The sequence below is a fragment of the Daldinia loculata genome (assembly GCF_022478755.1).
Source record: "Daldinia loculata strain CBS 113971 unplaced genomic scaffold F4817scaffold_3, whole genome shotgun sequence".
Taxonomy (NCBI): Eukaryota; Fungi; Ascomycota; class Sordariomycetes; order Xylariales; family Hypoxylaceae; genus Daldinia; species Daldinia loculata.
In genome coordinates this window covers 390826-414351 of record NW_026054857.1, presented here as the reverse complement: position 1 = coordinate 414351, position 23526 = coordinate 390826, and the positions used below count along the sequence as shown (strand labels likewise).

Here is a 23526-nt window from a genome sequence, read left to right as displayed (position 1 = left end):
ATCGTAGCTCGAGCTAGAGATAATGGATCGGCAGGTGACTTACAAGGGAATGAGGGAATCAGGGACTTGTCCCACTTCTAAGAGAAAAGGTTATCCGGACATCTGGACATCTGGGCTAGGTAGTTGGTGATCATTTCCCTGGGGGGCTTGCGTACCTCATATCGTACCACGTATGTAGTGCCGTATTGAGTAATTAGTAGTTAAATTCCCCAAGGCGGCGAATGAAAATCTCAACTGATGATAATTGAACGATGTGGATTTCGAATGACGTTTTGGTTTCCTTGTTTAATCGAGATAGGTAGAAAAGAAGAAAAGAAGAAAACGTAACTACCTAAAGTAAGTGTTTGCTTACTTTACCTTTAGGAAGATACATTATGGGGCTGGGGGGGTCTATTGACATGGTTGTCAGCAAACATGTTGAGGTGTGGACATAATGTCGGCTATGCGCATGTCAAATGACTGTTACTACGGTGATTGGCTAGTATATGCATTATAGTCACCCCTGGGGGTGATTGTATCCAGATTATGAGGATGACCAGGTCTGAAATAGCTACCGTACGTACACGATTATACCTTATTGTATTTGTATTGCTTCCAAAATACTGATATATTGGGAAAGAGTAGCCTCTTAGAGATCGTCACCAACGGTAGTCACGGTCACCTAATCGATATATGTCACGTACAAGACCATGTCAGGCCAGGTAATCTAATATATTTTTTTTAAAAAAAAATAAAAAAAAAGAATAGAAGGCCCTGTAATCTAATACAGGGTCTTAAAGATATATATATGTGTGTATACAGCATACAGGCACATGCAAAAGTCAATTGAAAAGATTATAAAAGGATTATTTGAACTAGGTGCTATTACGAGATTACGGGCTACGCGTTTTACCATTACACTACGAGGTCATTACGAATTACGAATGATTAAGGTTTACCGTATTGCAGTATATATGCATACTACAGGCCTCTACAAGTAGCCTATATATACCCGGGGCTGACATTATATTAAATATCTGACATCGTGTTGAATTCCTGACATCGTGGTGGACATAGTGGCTACCTGGACATCGTCAATAGGCCTGGTAATTACGACGAAGTGGAAAGTATTGATGGCATTATAAATACCTTGACATACTGTCAATTACTATTGACTTGTAAGTACCTGCAATGAAATCGGTACAACAAGCTTTGCAGACATTATATTGACCTATTGACACGATCTTAAAGGCCTGTAATTATGTAATTATATTGACACGTTTGCTGACATAATGTCAATAGACCCCCCCAGCCCCATAATGTAGGTTAACTAACTAGTTAAACTCTATTCGCATACATATAGAGACTGGCCCTTCCTACCTACCCGGTTGGTGCATTGCAGGAATGACCTAACTGCATACATGTACCTACCCGGGTGGGGGGGGTCCTAGGACAGTATGACTCTAGAATGTTGAAATGTACTATAATGTCAATTCGGGGAAAGCCTGTTAACAGAGCTGTACTATAATTGTATGAAAAAATGCTAACGTTGCTTCCGATCCTTTCCGTGAGAATACACACACGCACTGACCATACATTCCAGCACGGGCCCCCCTTATAAGAATAATACTATGATCAAAATAGCCTCAATATCGTCGACTTTATACTGTTCTAGTAGGTGCTACTGTGGCCTTGAAATTAAAATGGGAAAGAGACTCTTATGAGGAGATAATGCTTGCAGAGATAAGAAAGACTGTCAGAGATAAGATGCTGTTGCCGTCGATACCAGGTGACTCTTGCCAGTATAATAAGGCTTGTCAGTACGGCTATTGCACCTGCCTTAGTATGTTGAATTTATATAAGGCTAGCCAGTCTAATAGGATTATATGCCTTGTCATCTTAATAGTAAGTAGGCCTTATTAGTATAATAGCCCCTGAAAGCCTGAAGCACCTTGGCTGACCTGGAAGGAGTAGGTGCCTTAGTATACCTTATATAAGGTAATAGGTCACCTTCCCACACGCGTACGTAATGTAATGTAATGTAATGTAATGCCTCGTAGTCGATTTGAATAGCCCGTAGACTTGTATGACTTGTAATATGACTTGTAATATGACTTGTAACATGACTTGTAATCATTCGAATCTCATCGTGACCAAGTAAAAAAACAACGATCTTAAGCACCTTGAAATAAGAGGTGTTTGAGATAGCCTCTTTTTTTAATATTTTTTTAATATATATATCCCTTGGTGCACAATACTTATTAAATAAATATATAGTAATGCCACTAGTATTATATCAGGGTATGCATCGCACTAGTGTCTCTATTATATGCATAACATGATTATATACAGTATACACTCTGTTCGTGTAACCCCAGAATTGTACAGCCAAAACACTGTTGGAGACACAATACTGGTGGGGGGATAATACTGACCTAGCCTTACCAGACTATTATTTTTATTATTATATTTAAATTAAATCCAGGACTTTGGGGATATCTTTATTAAAATAATCAGAATCTCCAGGTCGAATAGTGTCCGATACAAAACGTGTGAGTCTCTATTGTTTAAATAAATTATTTTAACCCTTTTTCATAATGTTGACAGACTGGTATCAGTCTGTCCTAGGACCCCCCCCACCCGGATAGGTAGTTGCTAAAGACTTTTAGCAGTGATACTTTTGCACCTATTTGGAGAACATTAAACCCAGCCATGTCGGTATGTACATACTTTAGGTACCTAACTGTCCCAGCTTTCTGGCTCAGCTTGGCAATTTTCGCTTATATGGGAACTAATGCGACCCCGGTAAAGTTAAACCCCAAATTTCCAGCACACATGCATCCCCACTCCCCCCCCCCCCCCCCCTCTTATCCCCTGTGGTACCAACCAGCCGGCCGATCCTATATTGCACATCTTAAGAAAATCGACAGTGTGTGACCTTACGTAGTAAGAAGAATGTTATTGCGACATCATTGTTGATTTCTAACAACCGCTACTACACACAGCCCAATGATATTGTAGATCTTGGCATTCAATATAAAAAAAGAAGAAAAGGGTGAACACACAGGCATCTTTTTACAAAAGTAAATATGTAGGTACCACCACCTTATAGGTCTTTTAGTCGCTCCTTCGGAGAGTTACATACATGTAGGTAGCCCTAGTCCATTAGGTACGGCGGTGCTTCTTGGTCGAGCATATTGACCTAGGTAAGCAGGGCAGCGGGAAAAAGACGTTGAGCAGTAGACTAAGGCGAAGGAGACGGAGATAAATAAAAATTAACTAAAAATTTCAGTAGGTTAACTCTAAGCTAGGTAAACCGTAAGATGTTTTCCTCCCGCTTATTACGCCATAAACTGCCATCTCCCATCGGTACCGAGCTGCTGGGCCTCGAATTTGTATATGAGGTTGAATATATGTCCATACTGTGTAAACTACGTTAGATCCATAATGCTGAACGCCCTTGTGAGGATCCGAGGGACAAATTGTTAGTTAGGAGCCAATCATCTCACAATATCCGGCTTCGGCTTTTGCTCACATCGCAGAAAGCGGGTAGGCACATCTAGTAATCGTGAACTGTCCAGAAATAGTAGAGCCTAGCTCTAAGTAATGTAACTCTAGCCTGCGAGGTGCGAATGTCTAGTTACGAAGCGGGAATAGCCAAGCTACGATGCGCCTGAAAAGCATCTCCGGTAAGCTCGAAACCGAAGTAAGTCCTCATGTGAGCGAAACTTGCTCTCTGCCAGGTTGAATCACTCTGCATCATGGTGGGATCGGGCGCCCTATCATGGGTTGCCTACGATATTTAGTCAGGTACTTGTCAAACACTGGCATCCTTTCTTTTTCGTCGCGCGGGAACGCGGACATCGACACGATGACATTTGCGCCGATGCTAAACGTGCATGATAAAGGTGCAGTAGAGAGACCCGGCTAGTGGCCTTTCGAAATTGCGAGGCCGAATGCGGCCGGAAGGCTTGATTAGAAGAAAAGAGGGTGGAGTTCTTAGCAGCGGACATCTCGTTACTTGAGGACGAAGTCGGTGACAAGTCTTGATGTCTATCTAACTTCTAGTGAGAGGGATGAAAGTATCACTAATGTCGTGTTAGGTAGGTACTAACTAGCCTCTCAAATCTGAAAGTATTGAGATGGTTAGAGTCCGCGAATAACGCCTCATTTATTTTATTTCAAGCTCCCCAAGAGAGACTGAAGACATCATGAGGCGCGAGACTAGACGTGTCTCGTGGTCTCTATTCGATCAAAGCGCTGGTGCCATCCTTACACTCAGAAAAAAAATATTATGATCCGAATATATTGGCGTCAAGCTCGGTAGGTGAAGTAATAAGCCCCGAGGTCTGTCAGGGCTGATGGTAACCTGGTAGATTGGGGGTCCATTGAAGTGAGTGCAAAAGCGCAGATCAATTAGAGTAAGCGAAAAGGGAGAAGAAAAAAAAATAAGTTTCAAGGTTGTGACCGCGGCTTGTCAATGAGAAGTACCTTGGTACCTAGATCCGGGGATACCATGCTGCCCATCAGTGATCATGGATGTCCATTCTATGGGTACCTTAAAACTACAACTTTGGGACGGGTGGGTACTGTGTCCCTTTTTGGAAAGGCTTATTCGAGACTTGACTCAAGAGATTTCCTTTTTGGCTAGAGCTCCTATCAAGGTCTCAGGGGTTTTTGAGCGAATCCGGGCAAGTCCCCACAGTAAAGGTGAGCACATCCAGGAACTGCTAGAAAAAAAAAGTAGGAAAAAAAAAGATGGGGAAAGGAAAAAAAAAATAATACCAACACACACGATTATGTATGAGATGTCCTCATTACACTACTACACTGTTACTACATTAGTTCGTAACTAAACATTTACATCTACGTTTCTTTTCGGTTACTGTCTTCAACAACATTGTGTCGACTTGGAGTAATACAGTCATCATCGAATTATGGATACGGTACTATAGTATTACGCTTATTACTACCTTAGGTACTTAATGCTAACGAGAGTGGACGACTTAAGATTACCTCAAATAGTAACAATTATGAATTATGTTTCCTTTTTGTAAATTACCAACTCGCCAAGGTCTTAGACATCTAAGTCAGTTGATACCTTTCTCTTAGAGTGACACTTTTAATAGATAGGTATCGGGGGCTTTACCTGACATTTCTTTACCAGTAGGTATTATCGCAGCGTCGAGGATGGGCAAAGTTTGTTCAGCCACAGAAAATCACTTGCGCCGTAGGAGATTAAAAAAGATATCTAACTTAAGTTATTCCCCTGCTACGTTAGGTACCTAATTATATCTGACTGCGTGTTAGTAATAAGCGGCGGCAAGTCCGCAATTGTGGTCTGTGTATCCGGAAATAAGCATATATCTTAGAGATACCTAAATATCTTAGATGACGTAGAGCCCGTCTTGATACCTATGATTCAATTGAATACATACCTACATTAGGTACACATTATTATTATTTTCTTCCGTTGTCATCATCATAAGATTAACAACGGCGCCAACGGAAGACAAAACGAACCTCACATGACAATTACAATTACAATTACAATTAACTACAACAAATACAACAATTACACTTATACACTTATACAGGGCTAGGTTGGACGGGATGCCAAGACTCCGACAACGTTACAATATTAAATCGCACTGTGATATCCCGCTAAATGTTGAAAAGAAAAGACAGAAAAGGTCGAATTGCTTTAGCTTAGCTTAGCCATAGCCAACAACGAGCAGCAACAGCTTCCTGCCCCTTTTAGGATTTTACGCAACTAGGAAAAAAAAAATCCAAAATCCAAAATTCCCAAAATCCAAAATTCATCCATCCCTTTCTATCTGAGCAACTGCTTATGTGGTCTCGTCCCTATAGTTTGCTTAGTCTACGCTTTCGCCCTTGATCTCAAGGGGGCATAAGAGTTTCTCTTTAAAACTTGGTACCTGCTTTAGCTTAACTGCCTCCCTTCTCCCCGCACTTTCAAGCAAGGCCCGAATGTTTGAATCTCCTTGTTCAGGGCATCTCATACGCTTCCATCATGTTTTCCGCGGACCCCCCCTGGTTTTTGTAACTAAGATGTCCTGTCCATATCTATGTACACTATGTACATAGAAGCAGGGAAGCCAAGACAGGGGCTAGCCTGCTTGGGCTCGTCTTAGGTAGCGTGGTGGGATCTCAAATACTCCAATGGGTATTAGTACATTGCATACGTACCCAAGCTGAGCACGACACATTGTACTGTGGACATCTGATAACAAGTCTTCGCTGGTTCTCCCTCCCACCACACATTGCCTAACCCTCACTTTCTCCTAGGTAGGGATCACATAGCTGGGAACAAGATCGGTGAGGGAACCTTCGTCTTTGCTCCCGTCCCTCCTATGTAATCTGTATGTGCGTTCGAATGTAATTCGTACCGACTCACTTCCCCATTGGCCCCAGTGACGCGCAGCAATGAGCCAGCTAACTACCTAAGGTACCTAACGTATGTATGTAGTATGTACCTATGTATGTAGGTATGTATGCGCAGCTGTGGCCCCCCTCCTACCCAGCCCTTCGTCCACTCTGGCTTTCCTCTGGCGCGTCCCAGAGCATACCCTCGGGGTCTGACGGTTGCGAGAGACGCTTAACTTATGAGCTGGTGGTGGTGGTGGTGGCATGGCCTGGGTCGGTTTGGCCCCAATGACACCAGCCAGCCTAGGCCCGCTGGCCAAGTCAGCGCTTGAGGTCTAACCCTGCTTGCTCACGAGAAAAGGCTCCGTGTCTGCGGTACGGGTAGGCACTAAACACCAGATCTGATGAATAAACAACAATTCGAGTTAAAGTGGATGTAAGTAGGTACCAGGGAAGTTCCAGATGTACATTCAGGTACCCTGTCGCCGACCAGTGTCACCCGCCTCTTGTCGAATCCTCGCTCACCTCCACCCAATTTCGTGGTAGTACCGCGGAAGTACCTACACACCTCCCGGTTCGCTGGTCGTGCAAGGTCCAGGAAGACCCACAGCCTACTACTACAACTACTTCACTACACGCCCACCCCCCTCTCTCCCTTCCCGCTCTCTAGCTCTCCTGTGTTGTTTTTTGTTCCATCCCGACCCAGCTTGTCTCTAGTCTCGAGAGAACTCGGGGGTTCAAGGTGAGCTTTGTCTCACTCTGACTCGGTTACCGTCCTCTACCATCCGGCCTCTTGTTTGCTCTTATACCGCCTAAGCCCCGTCGTCCTAGCTGGTTATCTGTTGTGCTTGGGATCAGTTTACCACAACCACGTTCGTTCACCAACAATCTTTTGGACCGCTCAGTCCAGATATCTAACCCCCAGTCATTCCTTATAGACAAGAATTCAACTTTTGGCAAAGCCTCATAGTATATATATATATATATATATATCATTACCTCCCTTGCACAGGGTAGCGACTTTACGTCTAATATTTCGATTGCAACTTTTCATAATCAGCAGATCTAGAATCGACAACAGATCCGAACTACTTTCCTTCACAGTTTCGATTATTTTTATATGTTTAATTATTAAGCCCACTCTGGCCTATCCGGTGACTACCCAGGACAGATATAAAATGCATTATCACGCTCATCCGGAATTTCATCCGGTCTATAGCTTTCCTCAGGGAAATACCATGCAATATAACGATAACCCATACCAGAATGCTGGCTACCCTGGGTTTCAGTATATGTATGGCTACCAACCGCCTCGGAACCATCTCATCGCGGATCGAGGTGTATTGGCTGATCCTAAAGCGGAATCCAAGCCACGGTTATCTAAAGAAGAGGTCGAGAAGCTCGAGAAGGTATTCAGAGAAAACTCGAAGCCTTCCAGCTCGGTTAAGGCGCAACTGGCCGATTCACTTGGTTTAGAGAGACCAAGAATTAATGTATTTGATATATCGCTACGCCTTCTCGTTCATATTACTAACTGGTACTGGTAGAATTGGTTTCAAAACAGGCGTGCTAAGGCAAAGCAAGAGAGAAAGCAGCAAGAGTATGAGGAGCAAAGAGCGAAAGAGAAGGCTAGCTCCGAGCCAGACTCGCCCGATGCAAGCCCACAACGCAGCTCATCAGACCAAGCAGGCGAGAGTGCCCGACAGCGCGTGCAACCTTCTTCTGCGCTTTTCCCTGACACCAGCTCGATTTCTCTGAAGATTGAGGACGACTCCGACGACGAGGACACTGAAGATGGCTCACCCGACACTATCGATTCGCCTTCTAGACAGGATCCATCTGGCAGCCTTCAAGGCAATACCCCTGGTAGCTTCCAGTCTCCACTACCATTCGATTTTTCGCATTCTGATGTGGCCGACTTCACTCATACCCATCCCCCTCAAAACTACCATCATTCCTCACCCATGACGGACTTTACTCCTTGCAATGTCGAATATTCTGCCCGAAGGGAACAACCGACAAGCTTGGCTAATAGCCTGCCGTCGCCTAGTGAGCAATGTGCTGGTGCAGAACACTCTGGTCAACAGTACCCTGCAATGTTAGAAGCAGACTTGACGCCAACTGTAACACCATTTACCCAATCGCAGCCAACTTTCACTACGCCCAGACTAGCCAGCAATGCCATGGAATCGTTACGGGACTACGATGAAAGCATACCTATGAGCGAGAGACGAACTTCACCATTAATACCTCAAGGAATACCAACTCCTACCGATTCTTTCAAGTCACCCCCGCCTCCCGCTAATATTGCTTCCCGCCGAAACATCCCGCGGCCAGCAACTCTTCAAACGTCTTCGCTCAGAAGCCGCTCGTACAATCTTGGCTATGCGCCTAAAATGCCACTAGATCCTTCGAGCCCTGGCTCAGCAATACGACGGATCGCTTCGGGCACTGGCAACCATGGGAGAATTCAGAAGCCCAGTTCAGGATCACGTTCACCCTTGTTCGTGAACCGTAATACCGAGGCCTTAATGATGCAATTCCAGAATCGTTCTCCAGTAATATCGGTCTCTTCGATGTTTCCCGGGGCCGCTCCTCCAACTCCGATGACTCCTGCTATTGTTGACAAACAGGAAATTCGGGAAACCCGACGCCCCGAGTACCAGTACGCATTGGGTAATAACCTTCCTGTCAGCGAGTCTAACCTCAAGACTCCACCAGACACTCCGGGCGTATTAGCTCAATTCGGCAATCAGAACTATCACGGTAACATATTCAATCACGGAATGAACTTTTCCCCCGACCAGCCAATTTTCACGCCTTTTGAGACCGAGTTTCCCGACCTCAACATACAGAATGTTCCTTGCTACGCCGAGCCGAGCGACGGTCTCCCCGCGACCCCTATGTATCCGAATATGATGAGTTCTATTCAAGAGCAGAATACATACGCTCAGCACGCGGCGGGGAACACGCAGTTTGACTGGGATGCTAATGAATCCGTCAACTCGAAGGCTTCTCCCAACCAGTCTAGGTCAAGGTTAATCCAATTCACTCAGAACATGACTCCTCAAGACTATACTAGTCATCAGGAGAAGTGAATTGTTTGTCATAACGATTCAACCATACTAGAATTCACCAACATATTACCTAACACCTTTATACCCGATGAAGTTCCAAGCGTCTTGGAGCTTCACTCACCAAGCCAAACTTCAGTGACCAACCTCGTACGACTGAGGTCCTGTGTACCACCAATGTTCTACGTCACTCGTCTAATTGTCAAATTATCAGCATTTGCATTTATCCTTATAGGCAATGAGGTTCTATTAGCAGAACTTCCAAACGGTGTACTCCAAACAGTTTCTTTTTTTAATGTAATGACCACGGCTAATGCGTTGGGCTTGGATTTGGCAATACAACTGATACCCCGGGGCGGAAAGGGGAACAGACCGGAGAGAAGAAGGAGAGACGGTCCGGATTACTGTTCGTCTTTCGCTTGACTGACATACCCAAGATGGGTCTCGATCAACGCGCAGGTAGACAATACCCTATTAGGATTTTTTAATTTCACGGGGCGTCTCGAGGAGCAATGATTTACCTGGAGCAGGCGATGCGGAATACCGTTGCGAGCTGGCGTACGATGGGGGCTGTTGTCTAAATACTACTTATTGTTGCTATATATATGGCGGAGAGGAAATTAGTGTTGAGGTCTACTGCTTATTTCGAATACTTGTCAAAAAGGGGCGATAGGAAAGCGAAGAGCACGGCAGGCTATTTACAATTATATTTACATACAAACGAGCAGAAAATATAAGCTTGGAGGATGATTTAGAGTCTCCCGAATGCTTCTTTCATCACAACCCTCGCCGTCGCTCTCTATCGTGATGTGTCTTTTCCAACTGGCTTAGCAAAGTCTACTTCTACTACATAGTATACCTCATAGTACATCCTAGACTGACGTGTAAATGTAGCTAATTCATCGGCGGAGAGTAAAGTGCTGACAAGAAACCCTGACTTAGACTTGCATCTTATAACCACCAAATTAGAAATAGTCGAATGACGACAAACCCTCATTGGTCCCGCCGCAGTGGTAACTATACCTATTAAGCCTCCCGCTGGCTATATGCGCCCTTAGTATATGAGCCTACCGGCGCTTAACCCGAATAGCCATTGCGAAATACCGAACTTACATCAGACTCAATCCTATATTGCCGATCATGCCCCCTTTCAGCCCCTCGAGCGTAACCCTTCTCCCGCTTGTCTCGCATCCAACTGCCGGATGACCATTTCCAGCTAACCCTAACCTCACCCCATGTAAGTCAGTGTTGGTAAGTTGGGTAGATCCTTTTGGGGGCACCGCGCGCGCGCGCTTGGGTGGGCGTAGTGTAACTTGAACCCCGAGATGACGAGAGATCTGGACGGCGATGATGACTTGGATATGGGATGATGATATTACGATAGCCTCATTTTTTTTTTTTTTGCCTGTCTCCCACACACACACACACACCTACCTACCTACCTAAATCAGTGGTTCGCTCACCTCGGGCTAGATAGGTGAGGTGAGGTAGGGTTCGGTCGAAAGGCAATTTTGTAATGGCATTACATACGACGGTCCCCGCTTGTTCGTCCGGACAGCGCTTGTGGTTGCGCATGCAGCACACGCCTCGAATCACACCGCATGTTGAAGAAACGACGCCGTTTGGGGCGATCGATGCTACGGGCTTTGCAGACCCCGCTGTCGTTCTGGATGATACCTGGCCGTGCTACGGTGGACTTGCTTGTAGGGCGGTTCCTTTCGAGCTCGTGCTGTGGTCGCGTCTAATGCGGCGGGTTGGACTGCCGGTAGCCTTGCATTTGCATGTGAGGTTAGCCCATTCATGGCCTACAGTGCCAAATCGAAATCAACACCAATGGGTTCGTCATACCGTGGCCTTCAATATTTCATACTTGGGTGTCATTGTCATCGTGGGCTCGTCAGACTACGAGTGTGAGGGAGGTTGGATGTACGCATAAGATCACGAGAGAGAGAGAGAGGGATGAAGCTACCTCATGATTACCTTGTGAGAGGTGTAAGTCATAGTTATTGATGTTGGAGGATTGAGGATTGAACTATTGAAACGGCGACGCCGCCTTTCTTCAAGTAAACTACGTTCGTTGTTGTGAGGAGTACTTGAGGATACTTCGATCGGGATGCTTCGTGTTTTTACCGTTTGAAATATGAATCGAAACGGTAAATAAACTTGAATTTGGTAAGTTTAAGGGTTTCTATTTTAGTCTGTGGATAAGTCATGTTTTACTTAGATTTATTGAAGCATGTTGTAGCGAAAGTTGACGATGTTTACAAGTCAATGATAACAAAATTTGGTGTGAAATGCGAAACTTGGCTTCTCGCGATGAGTGAAAGTATATTTATTTAAGAGTTGATTTAAGCTCATGTGAATAAGCATATACTTAGTTTTCATTTAAAGTTAATATTTCAAATGAGTCTCATTTCAGTGCTCATATATCAACGTCATATTCACATGAACTAAATCTCATTGTGTGAAATTCGCGAGTCGAGCAAGTGAATTGACTGCTCAGCTGTAAACAAATGACATGGTATAAGTGACTAAAGTGTTCGCAGTTGCCAATTCAATTGGCAGCTGAAAACAGCCGATTTCGGAGGATAGTGCTGCCAGTAACCCCTAAACTACATGTAACTCCCTACTATAGCCTACAGGTAGGTGCTATACCAAGCAAACTGATGCATACCTCTTTCCGCCGTAGCAATCAACAATAAAGTTGCCCGCTTTCCGGCAAGAGGAAGAAGGTCAGAGCTTGCCGGCGGTACACCCGTGCTCCGCTACCCCTCGCTACTACCGAAGCATGCAAGCGACAATCGGATGTTTGTATTCCGTACATACCTGTTAGTTATCTTACCTGTTAGTTATCTTAAGAATAAGTTTTCCTTTTTCCTTTCTGTTTCATCCTTGTCTCACCGCCAATAAAGCACATACAACATATAACGTCAATTGAGCATATCTTCCAAATATTTCCATTACCTAGGTACCTAAAGTTGTCAATGGGAAGACGAGCAGAATGAGCGAACCAAAGAAGAAAGATTGCACGACTGGTTGTTGTAGCGCTCCTCCTCTTCCTCCTCCTCCGAAGGTGAAGGACGTTGGTTGTAGTTCGGGGTGCTGCGGTGGCGTCAAGAACGTGGAAGCTGAAGAAGTGGATGATTGCTGTAAGCCGCAGGCTCCAAAGAGCAAGGACTGCAGCGCCGTCGCCTGTGAAACTCCCAACGGTGCTTCTGAGCCCGACGACGATTGCTGCAAGCCTGAAAAGCCAAATTCCCTCGATGGTTGCCGAGATGCCTGTTGCAAGCCCAAGGAAAAGGTTGATGACTGCTGTGTACCCAAAGCAGCAGATACGGCCCCCGCGAGCTCAACTAGCTGCTGCGCTTCTAAAGCCGACCAAGGCATCGAGGACAGTTGCTGCAAACCTGCAAAAGCCGTCACCGATGAATGCTGTCAGGATTCCTGCTGCGATGCCGAGGAAGAAGTCGATAATACTTGTAGTGGACCACCAGACGATCTTCCACAGGATACCTGCAAAGACGCCTGCTGTTCGAAGCCCGACACGGTTGAGCCGTCTTGCTGTGAAGGCAGGCAGAAGCCATGCTGCGATAGTAAGTTCTTCTAGAATTGCATCAGGTCAGATTAGCAAGAAGAATGGGCTAATGATGCTAAGCAACATGTATCGACCGACTCGTAATCCGAGAGACTGCCATCGAAAGGGGGCAAGGTCAGTGTAGCCAACCATCCTCCTGAGCAATACATTTTGACCCAAATTTAGGTGATGGTGCAGCTTCAAGCTCTAGCCGCAGCCCGTCCTCTGCTAAAGAGGAGTCAATTCGCGAGAAATACGAAATCAGACTTGCGGCCCTCGGGTGTTTGTGCAGAGCGCTCATCGCCCTGGGTCAAGAGTCATGTTGTATGGCTCGTGACGTTTCCTCGGAGGAAAGGAAGCGCGGGCCTAAGAGAACCGCTCGTCCCAAGTCCCAGGAGAAACAAGCCTCAACCTGCAAGCCAAAAGCAGTAGGAAATTGTTGTTCGAAGTCCCCAGTGCGTAAACCCTCAACCTCGAAAATTCGAGGCGGTACATCTTGTAACAAGGGTTGCTGCAAGGGAGCAAAGAATTCTTCCACAACTGAACCTGCTAAAGAATCTAGCTGCTGCTCTAAAAGTCCAAGTCCTAAAGGAAGTTGCTGTCAGCGAGATAAAAATATCATTATCGAACATACTCTAAGTACGAACGGGAGCCGAGATGCTGTGGCCACTGACCTTGAGAAAGGGCTCTCCGGTTCCGAGCGTATCGTTCTCAATATCACCGGAATGACATGTACGGGCTGCGAGACTAAACTACAGCAAACATTGGGCAGAGTCGATGCTGTGAAGAATCTCAAGACGAGCCTCGTTATGGCCAGGGCTGAATTTCAACTAGACTTCAGTTTAGCCACGCCAGAGGATATTGTCAAGCATATCGAGAGAACGACCGAGTTCAAGTGCGAGAGAATGGCGACCCACGGTTCGACACTGGACATTATTCCTGTCGGAGGTGCCAAACAATTTATCCAGCAGACCATGCCTCTAGGGGTAGAAAACGTAGATCTCGTCGATGAACGGACCGTTCGTATTACATTCGAGCCAGAGGCCATTGGGGCTCGAGACTTGATTAATCAAGGATTTCAGACTCCTGTTACTCTCGCCCCTCCGCAGGCTGACCCATCAATTGCTGCGGGAAGCAAGCATGTTCGACATATGGGCTGGACGACCTTGGCTTCGGCACTTCTTACTATACCTGTATTGGTACTAGCATGGGCCCCGTTAGAAGAGCGTCCGATTACATATGGCAGTGTTTCCCTAGCCCTAGCGACTATTGTTCAGATCTTCATCGCAGGTCCATTCTACCCGAAGGCTCTAAAGAGTTTAGTGTTTTCCAAAGTAGTTGAAATGGATCTGCTGATAGTCTTGAGTACCACTGCGGCATACATATTTTCGGTCGTTTCATTCGGCTATCTAGTTAGCGGTCAACCGTTGTCGACGGGTAACTTCTTTGAAACGAGTACCTTGTTGGTCACCCTGATTATGGTAGGGCGGTGGGTCAGCGCCCTTGCTCGTCAGAAAGCCGTCGAGAGCATCTCCATTCGATCTTTACAAGCTTCTACTGCAATTCTAATTTCAGATGGGGGTGCCGAAATCGACATTGACACTAGACTGCTTCAGTATGGCGACGTATTCAAGGTCGTTCCTCATACTCAGGCGCCTACGGACGGTGTCATTATCTCTGGTACAACGGAAGTAGATGAATCAATGCTGACAGGTGAATCACGCCTCATTGAGAAGAAGCCGGGGTCGATGATTCTTGCTGGATCACTGAATGGCAATGGAACCGTTACTGTACGCCTTACGAAATTACCAGGGCAGAATACCATCAGCACCATTGCAGCAATGGTCGATGATGCCAAGCTCTCAAAACCCAAGATTCAGGACCTCGCTGACCGGATCGCTTCATACTTTGTCCCCGCAGTTATTTCCTTGACTTTAATTACATTTATTGCTTGGGTTGGCGTGGGAATTCGCAACCAAGGAAAGTCGGGAAGCGAGGCTGTGACACAGGCGATAACATACGCCATCACAGTGCTTATAGTCTCATGCCCATGTGCTATTGGCCTAGCAGTTCCTATGGTCATTGTAATCGCGTGTGGTGTTGCCGCAGAGAGGGGACTGGTTTTCAAAGCAAGCGAGACTATAGAAATTGCTTACAAAGCTTCACATGTCGTTTTCGACAAGACTGGCACGTTGACTGAAGGAAAGCTGTCTGTTGTAAGCGAAGAGTATCTGCTAGGAGCGCAACATGCCGTTACCTCGAAGATCTTGGGTTTGTTGGCAGACGTTAACCACCCGGTCTCGTCCGCCATCACAACTCACCTGAAAAGCCAGGAGGTCATTGCTGCCAAGGTCGATGAGGTTAAGTCCCTCCCTGGTAAAGGGGTACAAGGTTATATCGACGGACTTTCCATCCAGGCTGGCAACTCCCGCTGGCTCGGTACTGGGTCTGACCCCCGCGTGCAAGCTGTACTATCAAAAGGTTACACTGCCTTCTGCATAACCATCGAGTCGGAACTGCAGGCTGTTTTTGGGTTGGCCGATACTATCCGACAGGATGCAGCACTAATTATTGCAGAGCTACAGAAACGAAACATAACCGTGTCGATGCTAAGTGGTGATGACGACGGCGCTGTCCAAGCCGTAGCTTCTTCGCTAGGAATTCCCGTAGAGAACGCTCTATCTCGATGCTCCCCAGCTGACAAGCGAGCGTACATCCAAAAGCTTCTTGGAAACCAGGAAGTGGCAGACAATAAGGGGCAGCCAGTGGTCGTATTTGTGGGAGACGGGACAAACGACGCCGTGGCTCTAGCACAGGCTACGATCGGCGTGCATGTCAACTCGGGCACGGATGTGGCGCAGTCGGCAGCTGACGTCGTGCTGATGCGGCCCTCGCTCGGTGGCGTGCTCGCCATGATAGACGTGTCGCGAGCTGCCGTGCGCCGCGTCGCCTTCAACTTCGGCTGGAGCTTCGTGTACAATGTGTTCGCGATCTTGCTCGCGGCCGGAGCGTTCGTAAATGCTGGCGAGAACGCGCGTATCCCGCCCGAGTTCGCCGGACTCGGCGAGTTGGTTAGCGTGCTGCCCGTTATCGTGGTTGCGGTCAGTCTACGCTGGGCCAGAATTTAGAGGATCTGCATGAAGGTGTGGATGATACTTGGGGACGGACTTGATTGTTTTCCAACTCTGAATCCCCCATTTACTTTCTTAGGCCTGGGCTTGCCTGGCCTTTGGTAATACTCTCATGTATTACGAGACGATTCTACTTCAGATCTTTGGGTTTACGGTTATAACCGTAGTTACAGCCCCTATTTAACTCAACTTGCGAGACGAGCGTGGACCTTTTACTCTATGTTCTGACATCACGGTCTTTACAGATAGCTAGCGTAGTATTCATATCACAACTGAACTAGGGTGATAGCTACAAATATCATTACCAAATGAGCGGAACTATTATTGCACTGTCTCTAATGTGACGGGTTTGTGCGAAGTTGAGAGAGAAGCTCTTATAATATTAGGCCCAAAGTAAGAATTATTGAAATTAAAGACTGTTAAACTAAACTAGTATTCATAAAATTGTCGTAAAAGCCATTCACTCATTCCTAAGCTCTTTTCTCGCAACTCATAACTCTACTTCCTCTCGAAGCCACAGCTATGCTCTGCCCTCTCCGTTACTTAGCTTCAAGCACTGACGCCAATGCAGTAGTTGTAGCCGAGCTGGAGGTTGGAGCACGAGGCGTCGATGCTAGGGTTCCACTTGCGGAAGTTGTCCAAGGAGATGTTCTCGGCCTGGGTGATGGTCCAGCAGCTGTCGCTCTCGACGACGTGGTAGCACGCGTTGCAGTTGGCGACGATGCCGGCGGGTGTGGGAGCTGGGCACACGGGTCCGGTGGATTCGTCGAGGGCGGTGCAGACTAGTTCCCCGGGGTACAGGTTTGAGCAGTCTTTGGCGACTTGGGGGTTCATGGAGTAGCTGGGTGGGGCGGTTAGTGGGTGGTTGGTTGGAGGAGAGGAAGGGGGAATAGGGGGGACGAAAGGGCTTACAATTGGTCTAGAGTGAAGGTATTGTTGAACTTGCTGATGATACCGTTGCAAGTATCACCAGATACAACGGAGTAGGTCGTGTTGCCTGATGAGAGATATATTAGTTGCCGACTCGAGTCTTATAAACATGGAAAGTAGAAGCAAGGTTTAGAGACGGAGGAATAAATAGATATCACGTACAGTTCGCGACGTAACCCTGGCGGGGAAACAGCTCGGTGGGAAAGGCGAGGACTTGGTTTGCGGCGAGAGCTAGGACGGAGACGATGGCGGTGATGGCGTACATGGTGATTGGTTGGTTGGTTGATTAATTAGTGATTATAGATTATTAGATCTATATATTGTAGTAGGTAGATTATGTAGGTATGTATGTAGGTATGTATAAGTTGATCGTGGTGAGGATGAGATCTTTTCATGAGGTCGACGAGGCGACTCTTATATAGACAGCCCTTGGAAAACTTCTCACGAGATGTAACGAGACGCCACGATGAATTGGGCTTACCCTTACATAACCTTGGCACCCAGCCGGATTCTATTTGTCCGCCTTATTCAGGTTGATTTCTTTTTTTTTTTTTTTTTTTCTCTTTTCCATACGACCGTAGAGACATTGCTATGGGCTCTATCGTATGTATGTAATCTTGACATATGTAGTGCGGGGATGGATCCTGCGGTCGTAAAGACTCCATCTAGGTAGGTTATCGGCCTAAGGTATGTATGTATAATGAGTTTGTAGTTATGTAATGATATTCTTCTCAACACGATCATTACGAGTTACGGGTTACGAGTACGGGGGTATCACGAGGTCACGCAGATATCTACCGTACATATCGCCCAACTTACATAGGTACATACATGGCGCTCCTTCGGCAGTCGATGCCGTAGCTTTAAAACAGCCAGTGGTGAAAGATATTCTAGGTCTTTAGATTGACCAGTTACATACATAACAGGGCAGCATCGTCCTGAGGCATAGTACTACATATGTAATACACTATAGTAATAGCCTATAGCATACCTGTTAGTTATCAACTCTCCTATATTTTATTAGTACTGCCACAATTTTTCCAGCCAATCAGATCCTTAGAATCGCCCCGCAGTTGGCGACTTTTTCCTTTGCCATTCTATCGCATAAGGTCTAAAACACATGCAAATAGGATAGAAAGGTCATGCAAAACGAGCTCTATCCAACGATACCAATTATTAGAATTTTTATACAATATTATAGTAGGTCAATTGATTCTACAAAAAATTCATCGGACGTGCATTGAGGTGTGGCTAGCCAATCAGAAAGGCCAGACTTATATGTGGCGTAAAAGGCACTCTTGAAGCTAGGCACTCCGTAAGCGCTTGCGCGAACGGGTAACGCAGCTAGTATCATATTAATTTCTCTTGTTAAATCTGCTCAGCCGAATCGAAATCCAGGCCCAAGCTGAGAAAAGAAACAAATAGAAACATGGCATGATGGCAACATGATGTTGCAATTTGCGAGACTATGTATGTAAGTACCTAACCCAACCTACCTAAGCTTTAACCATCGGGGTTATATTCGACGAGGGGTAAGGTCAGGTCAGGTCAGGTCAGGTCAGCCTTACCACCTACATAGTCCTGCCCAAATAGCCCTATGTATGCGACATCGTATGTATAGAGGGGCAGAAATACATACATACATTCATACATACACTACATAAGAACACACAGCATGGCATGGCATGGCATGGCATGGCGTCTAGGATGATGACCCGATGTTCTCGAAGGGGCCCCTCTCGACCCCGTACTCCGGTCGATGTAACCCTGACCCATGCCCCCGGCTTCTCCCGGTAGGATTAGACCTCTCCCTTACCCTTTAGGCAATCAATGGATAGAGACATGGCTAGCTCCCCGCAGTTAGGTACGATGTAGTATTTCCCCTTCCACACACGGGTATCTACAGCTTCTAAGTTAGCAGAGCAGAGCTCGTCGCGCCACCTACACACGCCGCCTCGCATCCGACCATCGTCCTCTACCCGTACCCACGCGGTCTCTTTATTATTGGACACATGTACCATGACAACATTCTCCCCTCATCTGTACGACCGATGAAAATAGGAAGAGCAAATCCCAATTTATCCGTCTGAGTCAGCTTGCTTCGCAACTTTGCTACGAGTTTCGCTGCAAGACTTGTTTTTCTTTCTTGTTCTGTACATATGTAAAGACGTCTGCTGTTAAGTGGATTGGTATGGAATCGATACAGGTATACCTTATGGTTCGTGATATGCAGTCGACCTCGTATTTGCCTTGGTATCGTGCATACATCACTTGCCTGTACATACGTTGGCTTACCAGTCACCGCCCATTCTGCCTCCTACTTAGGTAGGCTAGCTAGCGAAAAAGCAAGCTATTAATATGTCATCGTATTTACTTTCCTACCTCCTTTGTTAGGTATGTAACGTTAACTATTCAAGACTTCACATTCGGAGATTTACTCCGGGTTTCTCAGCCTAGTAGCTCTCTAAGTTTTATGATGTGAGGGAATTGAAGTGAATTCAGCTATAGATCTAGGTAGGCTCCAATCTGAATCTATCGTATAGCTGAGCTAGACCAAAGCCCCTGTAGTACAATAGCAAAACAATGACAAAACAACAATCCTGCTTCGCAGCAATGCGCATTCTCTAGATTTGACTCGTCCATCTATTTTCCATTCCGCCACTATTGCCAACCGTATTTACGGTTCCATGTAGTCACTTGACTTATCCTACCATAGATGAAACTGAAAGCACACCTACGAAAGTAATTGTCGAACATCGTCTAGGCGGCCTGTTTCCTTTTGTTCTCTGGCCTTGTCTTGGAAAGCTAGATTGACTAGCTCCCGTTTTCTAGCTTGGATGTTGAGAACACGTTCCTCCACGCTATCCTCCATGACTAGCTTCCAGACCGTCGTCTCGCGCGTTTGGCCGAGCCGATGCACACGGTCGATAGCTTGATCCTCGATAGCCGGTGCCCACCCTGTTTCGCAGTTAGTAGAATGAACTTGATAAAGCGTCCGTGAGATAAACTTACAAGAGTCTACAAGTATAACTGTATCAGCAGCTACCAGGTTCAAGCCGACGCCACTTGCAGCTAGACTGGCGAGCAGGATACGCGTGCTCGGGTCGTTATTCAAAGCTTCTATCGATTGGTCGCGCCGAGCCGCTGTCATCCACCCTTCAAGGCGGCAGTATTTGTATCCGACCTCATCTAGTAACTTTGAGATAACTTCAAGAAAAGAAGTCCATTGCGAGAATACAACAACCTTGGATTCTGGATCCTCGAGCCTTGCTTTTAAGATCTTCTCTAGAGCTTCCGTTTTTGAGCTCCGCGTGTCACCGTCAAATCGGGTTTCAACGTTCACCGGTTCGAGTCCGACGGTAGCCTCCAAGGTCAACGGTTGGCGGCACATTGGGCACCTAGTATCTCTTTCGAGGGCCCTCGCGATGCAAGGCTTCCCGAAACGGTGCTTGCACGCTGTGATGACAGGCTCATGGATGCTGATTGCATCTGTACAGATCGGGCATTCTTCGCCCTCATTATTGGCAGTTAAAAGAGCCTGCTGCAGAATCTGGAGGTTTTCCGGAGTGAAATCAACAAATTTCTTGCTTTCGAGAGGTCTCAAGACATCCTTCACCCGACCTCCACACAACGTCCAATGGCAACACCTATGACCCAATGGTTAGTTAGAACAGACTGGGGTGATCCCATTATAGTAATATGCTCGGGTAATATGTTCAAGACAGTATAACTGCCACTTACAGTTGCCTAAGGCGCAGGAGTTTCTCTAGGACACTCGTGAATCGTATCTGGGGGCCTTGCCGGTTATTTTGACCTTCCCTTCTACGCCGATACGCTTCTAATACTTCCGTAGTTTCCGAACTAATAGCCTATTGTTAGTAATTATGCAGGTGGCCTAAGAATAGATCCTGATACTTACAATAATGCATCGTACCTAACCCTCTCATCATCTCTAAATTTGATGCGATGGATATATTCGGTTTTAGGAGGCAGCTTCAAGTCAACAAACTTCATATCCTTCCTCCGACGAAGACAGAGATCTCGAGTTAATGACTGGAATAGCTGTTTGGCGAGCTTAAATTTGTCGCTCTTCCCACCTTCTCCGCCATTCGATAGAGGTTTATCGATTAAGTTTACGAAGAATGTAGTCTCTTCAATGCCTCCGGTCATTCTTAGGAACTTCAGAGCCGATAAGAAGTCCTTGGGTGAATTGACGCTATAGGGGACAGGTTAGCGTCGCTGCCCAAACAATTGAAGGTAAGTCGTATTAAAATAGACTTACATTGGTGTGCCAGTCAACATCCAACGAGATTTAGCCTTCAGCTGGAATGCAGCCTTAGCCCTGGAAGTCGAAAAATTCCTGATGGCATGGGCCTCATCCAGGACAACCCGATGCCACTCTACTGAAAGCAATATTCCCTTACTAGTCTGGTCGTTGCGCAGTTTGTCATAGGTTGTGATAACGACGTCATGGTTCAGTAGGTCGTTCTTGGAATATGTACCGGCTTTATGGTACCTAAAGATACGGGGGCGTTGATCCTCCTTTACGTGTCGTTCGAACTGCTGCTCCCAGTTGCTCATGACACTCACCGGTGCAACAATTAGAGTTGGACCCTCACCGAAACCGCTCGTCATAATCAAGCTAATGACCTGGAGAGTCTTTCCCAGGCCCATGTCGTCGGCAAGCACACCGCCCGAGACTAATTTTGGTGGCGTGTTTGTAATGTGGTTGGACACCAGATTGAGGAACTTCCCGCTACTATGGCGCTTCCACAACTGCACAACTTCCTTTGATCCCGTGGCGGGAAGCTGTGGGTTCTCTTTAGCTACCATCCAAGCTAATCCCTGTAGTAACTGTTAGTATGCTAAATATAAAACACGAAGTTGAGGCGCCTTACTTGGAGTTGATACGGCAGCAGTGTTGACTCGACGCTTGTAGGCTGGGCCGCCTTAGGTAGTTTGGAAAGAGAGTCTTCATCCGTTGCAAACATGTCAACGGAACTGAGGTCACCTCTGAATTGCACAGCTTCGCTGTCCGCCGCTAACTCTTGGAGCGACTGTTGCTGCTCTCCATCTTCAGCCCCCAAGCCCACAGTGGATGCGTTGCATCTTAGACGCATGGCGGCATTTCTTTGGGCTTCTGCCTCTTTCCTAGTAGTTTTGAGCTGTGTAGCTTTCAAAAGTCTATCTTCTTTCAGCTTCTCCTCTAACAAAAGGCGACTTGTAGGGTCGCCAGTGCCGTAAAAAATTAGACGGACAGGACAGGTAAAGGTTTCCTTCTCGCCTGTGAGAACACCTTCTAGGATGATATCGCCTCTGTCGATATACGGCGCAAGCTTTGCAGCAAGTGTGGCAGGTAAGTGTCCAATTTGATTCCGCATGGCATTATCAACGCGGATGGCATTGCTGTCCCAGGGGTTGCTGGGGTCGCGGTTGCAGAGGACCTTCTCGCCGGGATTTACAACTCCGTCGTAGTATCGAACGCCTACGATCTTGTTGTCTAAAGTTCCATAGAGCTCATATGAAGAAACAGGGTCTTCATTGTTTTGGCTCGGGTCGGGAACGCCATTATCATCATCGTCGTCATCAATCACGACCCATGGTGTTCTCGGTGGGGGCCGATTGGCGTGACCAAGAGAGGATGGAGGAGCTGAGGGATGAGGATAAGAAGTTTGGGAACTCTGTGAACCAGGAGCTTGACTTGAGGATTGTGCAGAAGTTCCATCGTTACGGCGGGCAGATTTGGATGGAGGTTCTCCTGCCAGATGCGCAGTAGGGCGACGCTTTGCCGGCGCCATCGTGGCTGAAACTAGCCGAAAATAACGACAGTATTTACGTTGTAAGTCGTTCTGTCAAACAAATCTAATCCGAATTTGAAGACCGAATACGGTTTAACCTGTCTCGGCTAGGTCACATCAATGTATCTTGCAATTGATTGCTCTTTCCAAAGAATAAGAAAAGAATTTAGCATCTACAGAATAATATTATGTAGTTTCGACGCGCAAACAGTAAACTCTACAAACGCGACTGCCCTAAAGTCTTACGAGACTAAACATCTCGTACTCACGTGACAGCTTATCGAAGGGTCCCTGCAGCTTACAGCAACAGCTATGACGCATAGTGTATATGATATGATCAGGTAGTTGCACGTTTCATGAAGATCTCATTAACAGCAACGACAAGCCTTGAGCGTTCTTTCCTTCAAGTTGTTTAACAGTCTGCTTACGTGTAGGTATTCGATGTACATAAAAGTTCTGTTTTGGCTTCACCTACCTATTCCGGATCAACTGGCCAACGAGAGGACGGATATGCATGTACATTGTACTTACATAAGGATTTCCATGGAAATTAGCCATTTCTACCGTAATCCGTAGAAAAGGAAGAAATTCGGTTCGATACACCATTTCGCTGCATCATAGTGTTCTAGTCGTACCTATTACATAGTACACAG

General features: G+C 46.3%; 4 protein-coding genes across 4 annotated transcripts; 2 read left to right on the top strand and 2 right to left on the bottom strand.

The window, feature by feature from the left end:
* Window positions 1-7604: 7604 nt before the first annotated feature.
* On the top strand, window positions 7605-10182 carry F4817DRAFT_365823 (uncharacterized protein; the record flags this gene model as incomplete). Its single annotated transcript, XM_049306918.1, has 2 exons — window positions 7605-7859; window positions 7914-10182. The coding sequence occupies 2 exons, from the start codon at window positions 7605-7607 to the stop codon at window positions 9462-9464; spliced, it is 1806 nt and encodes a 601-aa protein (XP_049163199.1). The 3' UTR covers window positions 9465-10182.
* A 1762-nt stretch (window positions 10183-11944) lies between these two features.
* On the top strand, window positions 11945-16503 carry F4817DRAFT_324620 (heavy metal translocatin). The gene is made up of 3 exons (XM_049301661.1): window positions 11945-13033; window positions 13096-13149; window positions 13201-16503. The coding sequence occupies exons 1-3, from the start codon at window positions 12442-12444 to the stop codon at window positions 16140-16142; spliced, it is 3588 nt and encodes a 1195-aa protein (XP_049163198.1). The 5' UTR covers window positions 11945-12441; the 3' UTR covers window positions 16143-16503.
* Window positions 16473-17471, bottom strand: F4817DRAFT_131972 (carbohydrate-binding module family 50 protein). The gene is made up of 3 exons (XM_049297763.1): window positions 17238-17471; window positions 17058-17142; window positions 16473-16986 (listed from the first exon to the last, which is right to left on the bottom strand). The coding sequence occupies exons 1-3, from the start codon at window positions 17338-17340 to the stop codon at window positions 16695-16697; spliced, it is 480 nt and encodes a 159-aa protein (XP_049163197.1). The 5' UTR covers window positions 17341-17471; the 3' UTR covers window positions 16473-16694.
* Window positions 17472-19809: 2338 nt separating this feature from the next.
* Window positions 19810-22873, bottom strand: F4817DRAFT_355981 (SNF2 family N-terminal domain-containing protein; the record flags this gene model as incomplete). Its single annotated transcript, XM_049305726.1, has 6 exons — window positions 19810-20033; window positions 20088-20722; window positions 20817-20936; window positions 20995-21291; window positions 21358-21920; window positions 21974-22873. The coding sequence occupies 6 exons, from the start codon at window positions 22871-22873 to the stop codon at window positions 19810-19812; spliced, it is 2739 nt and encodes a 912-aa protein (XP_049163196.1).
* Between the last annotated feature and the right edge of the window lie 653 nt (window positions 22874-23526).